Raw genomic sequence first — 15,274 nt, 5'->3', positions numbered from 1 at the left:
TCACTGTTCCTATCCAATAAATAAAATATAAAAAGTAAATAAGATAAATTATGTTTGTATAGATGTCTTTAGGGCCTGAGATTCTCTAGCAAATGAGATTTCTACTATATCTTCAAATCTAATATTCTAAGAAAAAAACTACTGAGTATACATTACATATTAAAAAAAACATTCTATACTTGAATAATTCACATTCATCTTTGCATGTGCTTTAATAACATCTTCATGTGTTCTAATAGAACCATGATGTTCAAAGAGTATATCTAAATAAGGTAAATGTACTGACACTAAACAGCATCTCTTCCAACTGGGAAAGTTTTCAGGAAAGAAATTAGTCAAAGGATACTAGTCTAATAGATTCATTTTTCATCTTCTTTCTTTTTATGAAATAGCCTTAACTTAGCCATATACTGAGCATATGCAAAACTAAAAACTTATAAAAAGAAAAAAAAAAAAAAAGAGTATTACTCCTGGAACATGATGGTGGTGGACGACCTAGGCGGGGATTTACAGTGTTAAAACTAAGAAATGTTACACATGTATAAAGTACTATATTTTAAAGTCGACTGTAATTAATCCCCCTAATAAAGGAAAAATAAATATAACCACAAAAAAAATTAAAAATTACTTTAGCCAAAGAAAAAATAACTTAAAAAACACTAGAAATAGGCTTAGAATAAGCTAGAATTCTAGCATGAACTTTAAAGTTTATTCCATAGTGATTGTAAATCATAGCAGCCATTAATTCTAATTAACTATTGTGTAGTCATGGTTAAAAATCATTGTGTGTGGTGGTCCAGGATGTGGCGCAGTGGATAAAGCATTGGGCTCTTAAGCGTAAGGTTCTGAGATCAACCCCCGGCAGCACATGTACCAGAGGATGTCTGATTTGATTCTTTCTCTCCTCCTATCTTTCTCATAAATAAATAAATAAATAAATAAAATCTTGGACAGAGGTAGGTAGCATAATGGCTAAGCAAACAGGCTTTCAGGCCTGAGGCTCCAAAGTCCCAGGTTCAATCCCCTACACCACCATAAGCCAAAGCTGATCAGTGCTCTGGTTTAAAAAAAGCATATTTTGTTTATCTATGTATTTTAGCATATATGTATATACATACACACACAATGAAATATTACTCAGCTATAAGAAATGATGAATCATCTCCTTTGCTTCATCATGGATAGATCTTGAAAGAATCATGTTAAGTGAGATAAGCCAAAAAAAAAAGAATACCTGATGGTCTCTTACAGACAGAACTTAACAAGGCATATATGAGAAAACATATTAAATATATTAAAAATAAAAAACCTCACCCAGATTCACTTTTCTTTTTTACAGTCTCTAAAAACAATGTTGAAAAACTCTTTTTAGCTTGTGGCTGACTTTTATATTCTGAATCTTGCATTCTTTCCTGAGATGTTACCAATGATTTCTTCCTTGGTGACCCTTCTGATACTTGATCCTCCATTTCTACTTTCTTCAAAATATTTTTATCTTCAAAATTTAATCTAAAAAGTTAAAAGGCAAGTTGAATATGCCTAGTTTGTTAACTTAAATATTTTTCTAAATGTCTTTACAGTATAGACCACTTATACAATTTTATTTTATACTTTAAAATGTTTTTTATATTTATTTATTTATTGGATAGACAGCCAGAAATGAAAAGGGAAGGGGGAGATAGAAAGGGAGAGAGACATCTACAGCACTGCTTCACCACTCAAAAAGCTTTCCCCCCGCAGGTGGGGACTAGGGGCTTGAACCCGGGTCCTTATGAATTGTAATATGTGCATTTAACCAGGTACCACTCAGTCCCCACTTAAAATTTTTCTACTGGAACATTATTAATATTTATCAATGCTAATTTTAATCTTGAACAGGGAATACACAAAGTGAACTGTTCAGAAAAATTAAATCATGTATTTAACAATAGAAAAAAGTAAAACAGAAAAGAACAGTTAGATCATATACCAGGAAATGTTTAAGTTAAAGCCCTGGTTCACAATCATTTTATATGAATTTGAATCATATGGAGAATCTCAAAAAAAATGTAAATGATACAGCAGGTTTAAGGAAAGGTTTAAGAATCTACATTTCCTAAGTTTTCAGATAATAACAATGTTCTTTATCCTACTGCAGAGTACACTTTGATTAACAAAATATTAGATTGCACATAACTCTGTGACTATAAAACTCAAAACCCTAGACAGAAATTGCTCATTACAAGGATTCTTAATGACTAGAAACCTTGAGTGATCTACTGTTTCCTAATAATCAAAGGAGAAGCCCCAAGAAATAAGTGTAGATTTACCACAATTCATTTTCTGCTATCCAGGGCCCTAGAATTGACCCAAACATACTCTTATACTTAAAATTACAAATAACAGAGAAATTTCAAATTGCTTCTCCTATCAATTACCAGAAAAACACAATTTTCTACAGACTACAGAAAAGTTTATTCCCCAAACTTCTTTGAAGTAAACACCAAGTTTTTCCCTTATTAAATATAAACTGAATATATTCCTGAGACAATCAGTCTTATAAAACAGCATTTCCTCAGTAAAGAAATAGGTGATGGGTAGATAAGCATAATGGTTATGCAAACAGACTCTCATGCCTAGGGCTCTAAAGTCCCAGGTAAAATCCCCCACAACACTATAAGCCAGAGATGAATAGTGCTCTGGTTAAAAAAAAAAAATACGGGAGTCAGCAGTAGCGCACGCAGTGGGTAAAGTGCACGTGGAGCAAAGCACAAGGATGCAAAGCACAAGGACATGGAATTCTGGTTCCAGCCCCCAGCTCCCCACCTGCAGAAAAGCACAAGGACCTGCATAAGCACAAGGACCTGCACCCGACTCCCCACCTGCAGGGGAGTCCTTCACAAGCGGTGAAGCAGGTCTGCAGGTGTCTATTTTTCTCTCCTCTCTGTCTTCCCCTCCCCTCTCCATTTCTCTCTATCCTACCCAACTACGACCATCAAAAACAACAATTATAACTACAATAAAAAACAAGAACAAAAGGGAATAAATATTAAAAAAATACACGTACATTAAAAAAGAAAACAATAAACTGAATATATCCTAAGTGTATGCATTCTTATGTTAAAAGAACTTAATACTTACCATAATTTACTAACTTTATAAATTACAAATTTTTATGTAAATTTTATAAATTAATAATAAAGGTATAAACTACAACTTTTATAGAAACATGTTTAAATAACTAAAACTTCACCTTTTTTTGGTTTTTAGAGAACGTTCTGTACTTGAACACAACATATTCACTGAATTTTCAAAAGTATAGGTGTCTCTCCTTTGGACAACAGATGCATATTTGGGATGTGTATTTGTATCCAAAAGAATAGGTGAGTCAACAGATAAGTAAAATTCCATATCATCTTCATTATGATCTCTGAGATTTTCACTTATTTTTCTTAAGGTACGTTTATTTTGAGAAGCAGCATTAGTTGCCGAAACTTTCTCATCAATTTCATGAGTTTGACCTATAAGAAAATTAAATGAAATTATTTAAAATTTAAACAATAATATTAGAACTACATGTGATTTTTAATTCAGCAATAATTAGAAATAGTTCTCTGGTCATTCACAGGTCATTAAGTTTATAATCAGGCAGGGATGGATAGTATAATGGTTATGCAAAGAGACTTTCATGCCTGAGACTTCAAGGTCCCAGGTTCAATCCCCTGCACCACCATAAACCAGAGCTGAACAGTGCTCTGATGAAAGAAAGAAAGAAAGAAAGAAAGAAAGAAAGAAAGAAAGAAAGAAAGAAAGAAAGAAAGAAGGAAGGAAGGAAGGAAGGAAGGAAGGAAGGAAGGAAGGAAGGAAGGAAGGAAGGAAGGAAGGGGGGGTCGGGCGGTGGCGCAGTGGGTTAAGCGCATGCAAAGCACAGGGACCGGGATCCCAGTTCGAGCCCCCGGCTCCCCACCTGCAGGGGAGTCGCTTCACAGGCGGTGAAGCAGGTCTGCAGGTGTCTATCTTTCTCTCCCCCCTCTGTCTTCCCCTCCTCTCTCCATTTCTCTCTGCCCTATCCAACAACGAACAACATCAACAATGGCAATAATAATAACCACAACAAGGCTACAAAAAGGGGGAAAAATGGCACCCAGGAGCGGTGGATTCATGGTGCAGGCACCAAGCCCAGCAATAACCCTGGAGGAAAAAAAAAAAGAAAGAAAGAAAGAAAGAAAGAGAGGGAGGGAGGGAGGAAGGAAGAAAGAAATAAAGAAAGAATATTAAAAAACACTATCTGAAGTTAGGGAAGAGAGAATGATAATGACACTTGGTTTTGTTTTGTGTGTGTGTGTGTTTAAAATTTTTGTTTTAAAAAAATAATAATAAATAAAATAAAATTTTTGTTTATTTATTCATGAGAAAGATAGGAGGAGAGAAAGAATCAGACATCACTCTGTGTTGGTATGCTTCTAAAAGACCCCTTCTGTTTCACTGGTTTAATCCCCCGTTTAACACTGTATTCTATTTACATAACCACTGTTAACTAAGCACCACCCTGTCTCCAGGGCATTGGTTTAATCCTCACTATTTTGCACGCTTTTTCCTTCTCCCCACCCCCTATCCTCTTCGGACCTGACACTTCCGCCTCAGGATTGTGATTAGAGATAGCTTAGACTGCGCTGTGTTCCACATGAATAAAGACTAAACTGTGTACCACTCAGCCATGAGTCCCTGGTCCTCTTTCTCTCCCACCTGGGAAGCTAGCCCGGCAACTCTGGTACATGTGTTGCTGGGGACTGAACTTGGGACCTCATGCTTGAGAATCCAATGCTTTACTCACTGTGCCACTTCCTGGACCACAATAATTACATTTGTTTTTAAAAAAAAGTTTATAATCAAAGATCTAGGATTAAAATACATTTTTTAAAGGCAAGTTGAATGCATGTACTTGGTCCATCCTACGAAGTTTTGAACTGATGAAAAGAAATCTTTAATTTACTCAAAATCTGAATAATTTACACAATGAAAATAGTCTTACATAAGAATTAGTAGACTAATAAAAATAAAGCTAGATGAGCACATATTTATGAATACATACATAACCTATGCTTTAGAAAGGTCTTCAATGAAATAATAGTCAACCTATACCTATGACCTTGGGAGGACCACTGCAGTTTCCAATGGAGAGAACAGGGACACAGAATCTGGTGCTGGAAACAGTATGGAACTATATCCTCGTTATTTTGTAATTTTGTAAATCACCAATAAAAATAAAAAAGAGGGGAGTCGGGCTGTAGCGCAGCAGGTTAAGCGCAGGTGGCGCAAAGCACAAGGACCGGCATAAGGATCCCGGTTCGAACCCCGGATCCCCACATACAGGGGAGTCGCTTCACAGGCGGTGAAGCAGGTCTGCAGGTGTCTTTCTCTCCTCCTCTTTGTCTTCCCCTCCTCTCTCCATTTCTCTCTGTCCTATCCAACAACAACAATAATAACTACAACAATAAAACAACAAGGGCAACAAAAGGGAATAAATAAAATTAAAAAATTTTTTTTAATTATAAAAAAAAAATAAATAAAATAAAATAAAATAAAAAAGAAATGGGGCCGGGCGGTAGCACAGAGGGTTAAGTGCACATGATAGGAAGCGCAAGGATCTGGGTTCGAGTCCCTGGCTCCCTAAGCAGTGAAGCAGGTCTGCAGGTGTGTATCTTTCTCTCCCCCTGTCTTTCCCTCCTCTCTCGATTTCTGCCCTACCTATCCAACACTAACAACAGCAACAACAGTAATAACAATAGCAACAACAGCAATAACAAGGGCAACAAAAAAAAAAAGGGAAAAATGGTCTCCAGGAGCAGTAGATTCATAGTGCAGGCACTGCGCCCGTGATAACCCTGAAGGCAATTAAATAAATAAGAAAAAGAAATATCTTCAATGACTCAAATCCAACAGCAAAATAAAGATAAACCAATAGGATAACATCAAACTGAAAAAACTTCTGCATAGCAAAAACTACCATCACCCAAACAAAAAGATATCTTACAGAATGGGAGATCTTTATACAGCATATTCAGATAAAGAACAATAACCAAAACAGAGAAAGAACATAGCACAAAAAAAACAACCCCATTAGAAAGTGGGGTGAGGACAGGGGCAGAAACTTTAATGAAGAAGTCCAGTGAGCCAACAGTTACATGAGAAAGCATTCAAAATCACTTGATTATCAAGGAAATGCAAATACAGACAACAATAAGTTACCACTTTACATCTGTGAGAATATCCTACATCAGAAAGGACAGAAACAACAAATGCTGGAGAGGCTGCAGGTAGGATGGGGCACTTTTGCACTGCTGGTGGGAATGTAAATTATTCCAACCTTTGTGGAAAACAGTTTGTAGATGTCTCAGAACACTAAGAATGGACCTACCCTATGATCCAGCAATTTCTCTCCCAGGGATTTATTCAAAAGAAACAAAAACACCTATTAGAAGAGATGTGTGTATACCTATGTCCATAACAGCACAAATTGTAATACCTAAAACATGGAAGAAACCCAAATGTCCAACACAGACTGAGTGGCTAAGAAAATGGTGATATATATATATATATATTATACATATTTATTTACATTAAATATATACATATTTATATATATAAATTATCTAACTTCTAAGTTGAACTTAAGAAATAGGGACAGAGGTAGTCAGCGGAGGCGGAGCTACGAGCAGCAGATCGCTTTCTCTCCTCTCCTCTCCTCTCCCGGATCAACTAGGAATACCAAAGGAGACCACCCGGACCGAAACAAGACAGGACTAGGATGACCACAGAAACCCAGTAAATCACCCGTGAGTACAAACACGCGTGGCTGGTGACAGAGAGGAGAGAGGGGCCTAAGGAGAGATTAAGTGACTGCTAACAGTTCGACAGTTTGTCAGTGGAGACACCACCTCCAGTCTGCTCCACCAACAAGGGGACAGCTGAAGGGAGGAAAGGACTCCCCAGAGACTCACCAAGTACAACTCTGAGTCTCCATTGCTACTACCCTCAGAATCTGGAGCAGCAACAGGGAGGGACACCAGGGCACAGAGCTCTAACCGGGAAACTCAGGAGAAGACCTATACCTCGGTGGCATAGCTGAAGGGCTGTGAAAGTCTCTTTGCATAACCACTGGATTATCTCTGCCACACCCTGCTTTATCTCTTGGTCAGGAGTCATTGATTAAGCCAAGAAGCCTATTGATAGTTTAAAAGCCCTCAGGCTACCATAGCCTACAGGGGAAAAAAAAAAAGGCTTTTACACCACTGAACTCCAACTCAGGGATTGAAAAAAACTGTTAACTTATATAAAATGGTTAAAACAACAAGAAAAAATAATGGAGACTCGAACCAGGACAAGAGTCCAGCTAAAAGTCCTCCAGAGGGCGAAGCACAAAACAACGAGTTCAACATCCAAACATTAGCTAAGGAAATAATAACAGGAGTGAGTAAAGAATTTGAAAAAATTGTAATTAGAACTGCAGGAACAACAAATGAGAATATGGAAGAAAATTCTAATAATCTCATGGTTATTAGAGAGCTGAAAGCTGAAATTGCTGAGCTAAGAAGGCAACTAGCTGAACAAGCTAAAACAGTATCAGAGCAGGGCAACAAAATAGATGAACTCCAGAAAGCAGTAGAGGGCAGAGAGAATAGAATCAATGAGGCTGAAGACAGAATTAGCAAGATTGAGGATGAATTAGAGACAACTAAAAAAGAAGTAAGAGATCTCAAAAAGAGATTAAGAGATGCTGAAAACAACAACAGAGTCCTATGGGATGACTTCAAAAGAAACAATATACGCATTATTGGCTTACCAGAGGAAGAAAGAGAAGGGGAGGAAGAAAGCGTTCTCCAGGCCATAATAGCTGAAAATTTCTCTAGTCTAGACAACACCAAAGACATAAAGATTCAAGAAGCCCAGAGGGTCCCAAACAGAATTAACCCAGACCTAAAGACACCAAGACATGTCATACTTAGATTGGAAAGGAATAAGGATAAAGAAAGGATCCTCAAGGCTGCAAGAGAAAAACAAAGAGTCACCTACAAAGGAAAACCCATAAGATTAGCAGCGTACTTCTCCATACAAACACTACAGGCCAGAAGAGAATGGCAAGATATCTATCGAGTGCTCAATGAGAAAGGCTTTCATCCAAGAATACTATATCCTGCTAGATTGTCATTCAGACTAGATGGAGGCATCAAAACCTTCTCAGACAAGCAACAGTTGAAGGAAGCAACCATCACCAAGCCTGCCTTGAAAGAAGTTCTGAAAGGTTTCCTATAAACAACCAGACCACCACAAATAGAACATATATCAAAACACTCTAAAACTCTACAAGAATGGCGTTAAAATATCTTCAATCTTTGATATCAATAAATGTGAATGGCCTGAATTCACCTATTAAAAGACACAGAGTAGGAAGATGGATCAGAAAACACAACCCAACAATATGTTGTCTACAGGAAACTCACCTAACGCAACAAGACAAACACAGACTTAAAGTGAAAGGATGGAAAACTATCATTCAAGCCAATGGCCCACAAAAAAGGGCAGGAACAGCTATTCTCATATCTGACATGATAGACTTTAAAATAGATAAGATTAAAAAAGATAGGAATGGACACTACTTAATGCTCAGAGGATCAGTCAATCAAGAGGACTTAACAATTATTAATATCTATGCACCCAATGAGAAGCCATCTAAATACATCAAACTTCTACTGAAAGAGCTACAGCAATATATTAACAGTAACACAATCATAGTAGGGGACTTCAACACCCCACTATCTCAACTTGACAGATCATCCAGGAAGAAAATCAGTAAAGACATAAGGGAGCTAAATGAAGAGATAGAAAAACTAGAACTATTGGACATTTTCAGAGTCATTCATCCCAAGAAACTGGAAAACACATTTTACTCAAATCCACATGGATCATTCTCAAGGATAGACCATATGTTAGGCCACAAAGACAGCATCAGCCTATTCAAGAGCACTGAAATCATCCAAAGCATCTTCTCAGACCACAGTGGAATTAAACTAACACTTAACAATCAACAAAAGATTAGTAACAGTGCCAAAATGTGGAAGCTCAACAGTACACTTCTTAACAACTTCTGGGTCAAAGAGGAAATCAAGGAAGAAATCAAAATGTTTCGAGAGTTCAATGAAAATGAAGACACAAGCTATCAAAATATTTGGGACACAGCTAAAGCAGTCCTAAGAGGGAAGTTCATAGCTATACAAGCACACATTAGGAAACAAGAAAAGGCACAAATAAACAGCCTGATTGCACATCTTAAAGACCTAGAAGAAGAACAACAAAGGAACCCTAAAGCAACCAGAAGGACAGAAATTACTAAAGTTAGGGCAGAAATAAATAACATTGAGAATAGGAAAACCATACAAAAGATCAATGAAAGTAAATGTTGGTTCTTCGAAAGAGTAAACAAAATCGACAAACCTTTAGCCAGACTCACAAAACAAAAAAGGGAGAAGACCCAAATAAATCGGATAGTAAATGAAAGAGGAGATATCACAACAGACACTGCAGAAATTCAACATATCATGCGAGGCTTCTATGAACAACTATATGCCACCAAGTTAGAGAACCTGGAAGAAATGAATGATTTCCTAGATACCTACCAACTTCCAAAACTAAGTAAAGAGGAAGTGGATAACATGAACAGGCCCATCACAGCTAATGAAATTGAAACAGTTATCAAAAATCTTCCCAAAAATAAAAGTCCTGGACCAGATGGTTTTACAAATGAATTCTACAAAACTTTCAAAGAAGAACTAATACCTCTACTTTTAAAAGTCTTCCAGAAGATTGAAGACACTGGAATACTCCCTGCCAGCTTCTATGAAGCCAACATCACCCTGATACCAAAAGCAGACAGGGACACAACCAAAAAAGAAAACTACAGACCAATATCTCTGATGAACATAGATGCGAAAATATTGAACAAAATTCTAGCCAACCGGATACAGCAGTATATCAAAAAGATTGTTCATCATGACCAAGTGGGGTTTATCCCAGGCATGCAAGGTTGGTTTAATATACGTAAATCAATCAATGTGATCCACCACATCAACAAAAGCAAGACCAAAAACCACATGGTGATATCAATAGATGCAGAGAAAGCCTTTGACAAAATACAACATCCCTTTATGATCAAAACACTACAAAAAATAGGAATAGATGGAAAATTCCTGAAGATAGTGGAGTCTATATATAGCAAACCTACAGCCAACATCATACTCAATGGTGAAAAACTGGAAGCATTTCCCCTCAGATCAGGTACTAGACAGGGCTGCCCACTATCACCATTACTATTCAACATAGTGTTGGAAGTTCTTGCCATAGCAATCAGACAGGAGCAAGGAATTAAAGGAATACAGATTGGAAGAGAAGAAGTCAAACTCTCCTTATTTGCAGATGACATGATAGTATACATGGAAAAACCTAAGGAATCTAGCAAGAAGCTTTTGGAAATCATCAGGCAATACAGTAATGTGTCAGGCTATAAAATTAACATTCAAAAGTCAGTGGCATTCCTCTATGCAAACACTAAGTTAGAAGAAATTGAAATCCAGAAATCAGTTCCTTTTTCTATAGCAACAAAAACAATAAAATATCTAGGAATAAACCTAACCAAAGAAGTGAAAGACTTGTATACTGAAAATTATGAGTCACTACTCAAAGAAATTGAAAAAGACACAAAGAAGTGGAAAGATATTCCATGCTCATGGGTTGGAAGAATTAACATCATCAAAATGAATATATTACCCAGAGCCATCTACAAATTTAATGCTATCCCCATCAAGATCCCAAGCACATTTTTTAGGAGAATAGAAAAAATGCTACAAATGTTTATCTGGAACCAGAAAAGACCTAGAATTGCCAAAACAATCTTGAGAAAAAAGAACAGAACCGGAGGCATCACACTGCCAGATCTCAAACTATATTATAGGGCCATTGTCATCAAAACTGCTTGGTACTGGAACATGAACAGACACACTGACCAGTGGAATAGAATTGAGAGCCCAGAAATGAGGCCCCACACCTATGGACATCTAATCTTTGACAAAGGGGCCCAGACTATTACATGGGGAAAGCAGAGTCTCTTCAACAAATGGTGTTGGAAACAATGGGTTGAAACATGCAGAAGAATGAAGCTGAATCACTGTATTTCACCAAATACAAAAGTAAATTCCAAGTGGATCAAGGACTTGGATGTTAGACCAGAAACTATCAGATATTTAGAGGAAAATATTGGAAGAACTTTTTTCCGCATAAATTTTAAAGACATTTTCAATGAAACGAATCCAATTACAAGGAAGACTAAGGCAAGTATAAACCTATGGGACTACATCAAATTAAAAAGCTTCTTCACAGCAAAAGAAACCACTACCCAAATCAAGAGACCCCTCACAGAATGGGAGAAGATCTTTACATGCCATACATCAGATAAGAGTTTAATAACCAACATATATAAAGAGCTTGCCAGACTCAACAACAAGACAACAAATAACCCCATCCAAAAATGGGGGGAGGACATGGACAGAATATTCACCACAGAAGAGATCCAAAAGGCCAAGAAACACATGAAAAAATGCTCCAAGTCTCTGATTGTCAGAGAAATGCAAATCAAGACAACAATGAGATATCACTTCACTCCTGTGAGAATGTCACACATCAGAAAAGGTAACAGCAGCAAATGCTGGAGAGGGTGTGGGGTCAAAGGAACCCTCCTGCACTGCTGGTGGGAATGTCAATTGGTCCAACCTCTGTGGAGAACAGTCTGGAGAACTCTCAGAAGGCTAGAAATGGACCTACCCTATGACCCTGCAATTCCCCTCCTGGGGATATATCCTAAGGAACCCAACACATCCATCCAAAAAGATCTGTGTACACATATGTTCTTGGCAGCACAATTTGTAATAGCCAAAACCTGGAAGCAACCCAGGTGTCCAACAACAGATGAGTGGCTGAGCAAGTTGTGGTATATATACACAATGGAATACTACTCAGCTGTAAAAAATGGTGACTTCACCGTTTTCAGCCGATCTTGGCTGGACCTTGAAAAAATCATGTTGAGTGAAATAAGTCAGAAACAGAAGGATGAATATGGGATGATCTCACTCTCAGGCCGAAGTTGAAAAACAAGATTAGAAAAGAAAACACAAGTCGAACCTGTAATGTAATTGGAGTATTACACCAAAGTAAAAGACTCTGGGGTGGGTGGGTGGGAGGGGAGAATACAGGTCCATGAAAAATGATGAATGAAATAGTGGGGGTTGTATTGCTAAATGGGAATCTGGGGAATGTTATGCATGTAAAAAAAAAAAAAAAAGAAGTAGAAACACAAAGCAGAAATTGACTGAGTTTGGAGTATGGCACCAAAGTAAGAAAGCAGAAGTATACTAGAGTTTGCAGTGAGTACCTCCCTAATACTTCCTCTCCACTTTTCCAAGCTTTGGGTCCATGATTGCTCAACAATTTGTTTGGCTTTGTATGTTAACTCTCTTTTCAGTCACCAGGTTCCAGGTGTCATCAGGATGCCGGCCAGACTTCCCTGGATTGAAGACACCACCAATGTGTCCTGGAGCTCAGCTTCCCCAGAGACCCATCCTACTAGGGAAAGAGAGAGGCAGACTGGGAGTATGGACCGACCAGTCAACGCCCATGTTCAGCGAGGAAGCAATTACAGAAGCCAGACCTTCTACCTTCTGCAACCCTCAGTGTCCCTGGGTCCATGCTCCCAGAGGGATAGAGAATGGGAAAGCTATCGGGGGAGGGGGTGGGATATGGAGATTGGGCGGTGGGAATTGTGTGGAGTTGTACCCCTCCTACCCTATGGTTTTGTTAATTAATCCTTTCTTAAATAAAAAATAAAAATAAATAAATAAATAAATAAATAAATAAATAAATAAATAAATAAAAAAGAAATAGGGACAGAGAGGAAAATAACAAAGTGAAACCTGGACTGAGAATGGTGTATGTGCCACAACAAAGGAATCTGGGAAGGGAGGGGAGGCATGGAAAGAACCTTGAGGTCCTGCTGCATGATGCAAGGGAGATGATAAATTGTACTCATGTGTCAGTAACTGCAATAGAAACTATTAAACCCCTCCCCCCAAAATGAAACACACACAGTGAAGTCTAACAGCTAAAGAAATAGTAGAGCACCTGACTTGCATGCCTAAAGCTCCCAGTTTGATCCCTGATGCTGCTGCATGTACCGAGTAGTGTTCTGATCTGCTTCCCACCCCCCACCCACCCAAATGAAACTCTACCTCATATGAACAGAAAAATAAATCTTAGAAAAATAAAAATAGGATCATGTCTAAGACTCTGGAGGGCTAAAGTTCAATCCTAAGTACTACCACAAGCCAGAGCTAAACAGCGGAAAGAAGGGCAGAGAGGGAAACACACATACACACACACACACACACACACACACACACACACGAAGTTTGGGATGGGGGATTTTCCTATTATTTTTTTCCCTTATTTCCAGTCCTAATCCCATTATGGCACAGCCTGCACTGTATAATATCAATTCTTTTAAATTAGCAAAGGCTTATTTCATGACTCAGGACATTTGTCAGTATATTGTCTATCAATATATTTAATATGCACTTGAAAGATGATGTGTCTTTTTGTTGAGTATAGTTTAACTTTTCTTTTTTTTTTTTTTTTTTTTTAATCAAACCACTACTTACCTCTGGTTCAGATTTTAACTCCCCCGCCCCAAACCTCAGGGTTCCTGTTTGTAGCTCAGGATTAAATTATGAGCCAAAGAATATGAAAAAAGTCACCTGAGTAGAATGATGAAAATAGCTTTTAATTTTTTGCCTTGAGAGTTACTGCTGGGGCTTTCTACCTACAGTATGAATCCACTGCTCCTGGAGGCCATTTTTCCCCTTTTTGTGGCCCTTGTTTTTGTTATTGTTATTGCTGTTGCTGTTGTTTTTGGATAGGACAGAGAGAAATTGACAGAGGAAGACAAAGGGGAGAGAAAGATAGATGCCTGCAGACCTGCTTCACCGCTTGTGAAGCAACCCCCTGTGCAGGTGGGGAGCCAGGGGCTCTAACCGGATCCTTACGCAGGTCCTTGCCCATTGTGCCATGTGCACTTAACTCGCTGCACCACCACCCAGTGCCCAATAGCTTTTAATTTTAAATTTTGATTCTTAACTCTCGTGAAGGACTTATTTGAAAAAATGAAAATAAATTAAAAAATTATAAAGTTGTACTACATACAATTCCTTTAACGAGAGAGAGAGAGAGAGAGAGAGAGAGAGGAGAGAGAGGAGAGAGAGAAGGGGGGGAAGAGAGGGGTTAACTGATGACCATGGACTTGAAAAGTATCAAAACAGCTAACTTATCTTCACAATTCCATGAGACTGATCCTGCTCTTGTAACTCAAAACAATACATGTACCACCTTGAGCATTTCTAACTTTTAAGATATATTTAGACACCAACTATGACACCATCTCCCCAGACAATAACCTGGGTTCACCTGCATTAGATGTCAGGCTCAGGCAAAAACAAATAAAGTCATGAGCCCCTTGGAATACCCATAAAATATGCCTACTAGCTTTTTCCAAAATGGTGACCCAAAATCCTCATCTGCAATATTCTTACCTTTAGGTTCAGTTTACTCAACAATTTTTTCTTCTTTATATCTTAACTCTTTTTCACACCACCAGGTTCCAGATGCTACCATGATGCCAACCAGACTTCCCTGGGCAGATGACCCCACCAATGTATCCTAGAGCCCCGCCTCCCCAGGCCCCTGCCCCACTAGGGAAAGAGAGAGAGAGGCTGGGAGTACAGATCGACTGATAATACCCATGTTCAGCAGGGAAGCAATTATAGAAGACAGACCTTTCACCTTCTACCCCATAATGATCCTGGGTCCATACTACCAGAGGGATAAAGAATAAGAAAGCTTTCAAAAGGGATTGGATATGGAGTTCTGGTGGTGGGAATTGTGTGGAATTGTACCCCTCTTATACCATGGCCTTGTCAAACATTTCCATCTTATATATAAAAGTTAAAAAAAAAAAAATCTAGACAAATAACACCCATAATGATATCACCAACCTGATTCGTTGACAGCTTCACTTGGTCCAACAGTGGCCTGCAGGGAGCCTTGTTTCTTTCCTGAAGAAACTGGAACTGACTTTGGATGTGAATTCTGGCATTCAACCTAAGAGATAGAACATAAGATCTACCCTCTATCAAATTAC

At 38.2% G+C, this 15,274-nt stretch overlaps 1 protein-coding gene across 1 annotated transcript in view; it reads right to left on the bottom strand.

Annotated features, from left to right (window-relative positions):
- CENPC (centromere protein C) overlaps positions 1-15,274 on the bottom strand; it is a 75,310-nt gene that overhangs the window by 43,292 nt on the left and 16,744 nt on the right. Inside the window, exons 5-7 of the mRNA XM_060187993.1 lie at positions 15,129-15,234; positions 3,233-3,500; positions 1,315-1,509 (exon numbers count right to left, since the gene is read on the bottom strand). Coding sequence (XP_060043976.1) covers positions 1,315-1,509; positions 3,233-3,500; positions 15,129-15,234 — 569 coding nt within the window. The remainder of the gene's footprint in view (positions 1-1,314; positions 1,510-3,232; positions 3,501-15,128; positions 15,235-15,274) is intronic.

This window comes from Erinaceus europaeus, chromosome 3, assembly GCF_950295315.1.
Source record: "Erinaceus europaeus chromosome 3, mEriEur2.1, whole genome shotgun sequence".
Lineage (NCBI taxonomy): Eukaryota > Metazoa > Chordata > Mammalia > Eulipotyphla > Erinaceidae > Erinaceus > Erinaceus europaeus.
The sequence above is the reverse complement of the archived record's forward strand: the minus strand, read 5'-3'. Positions and strand labels throughout refer to the sequence as shown.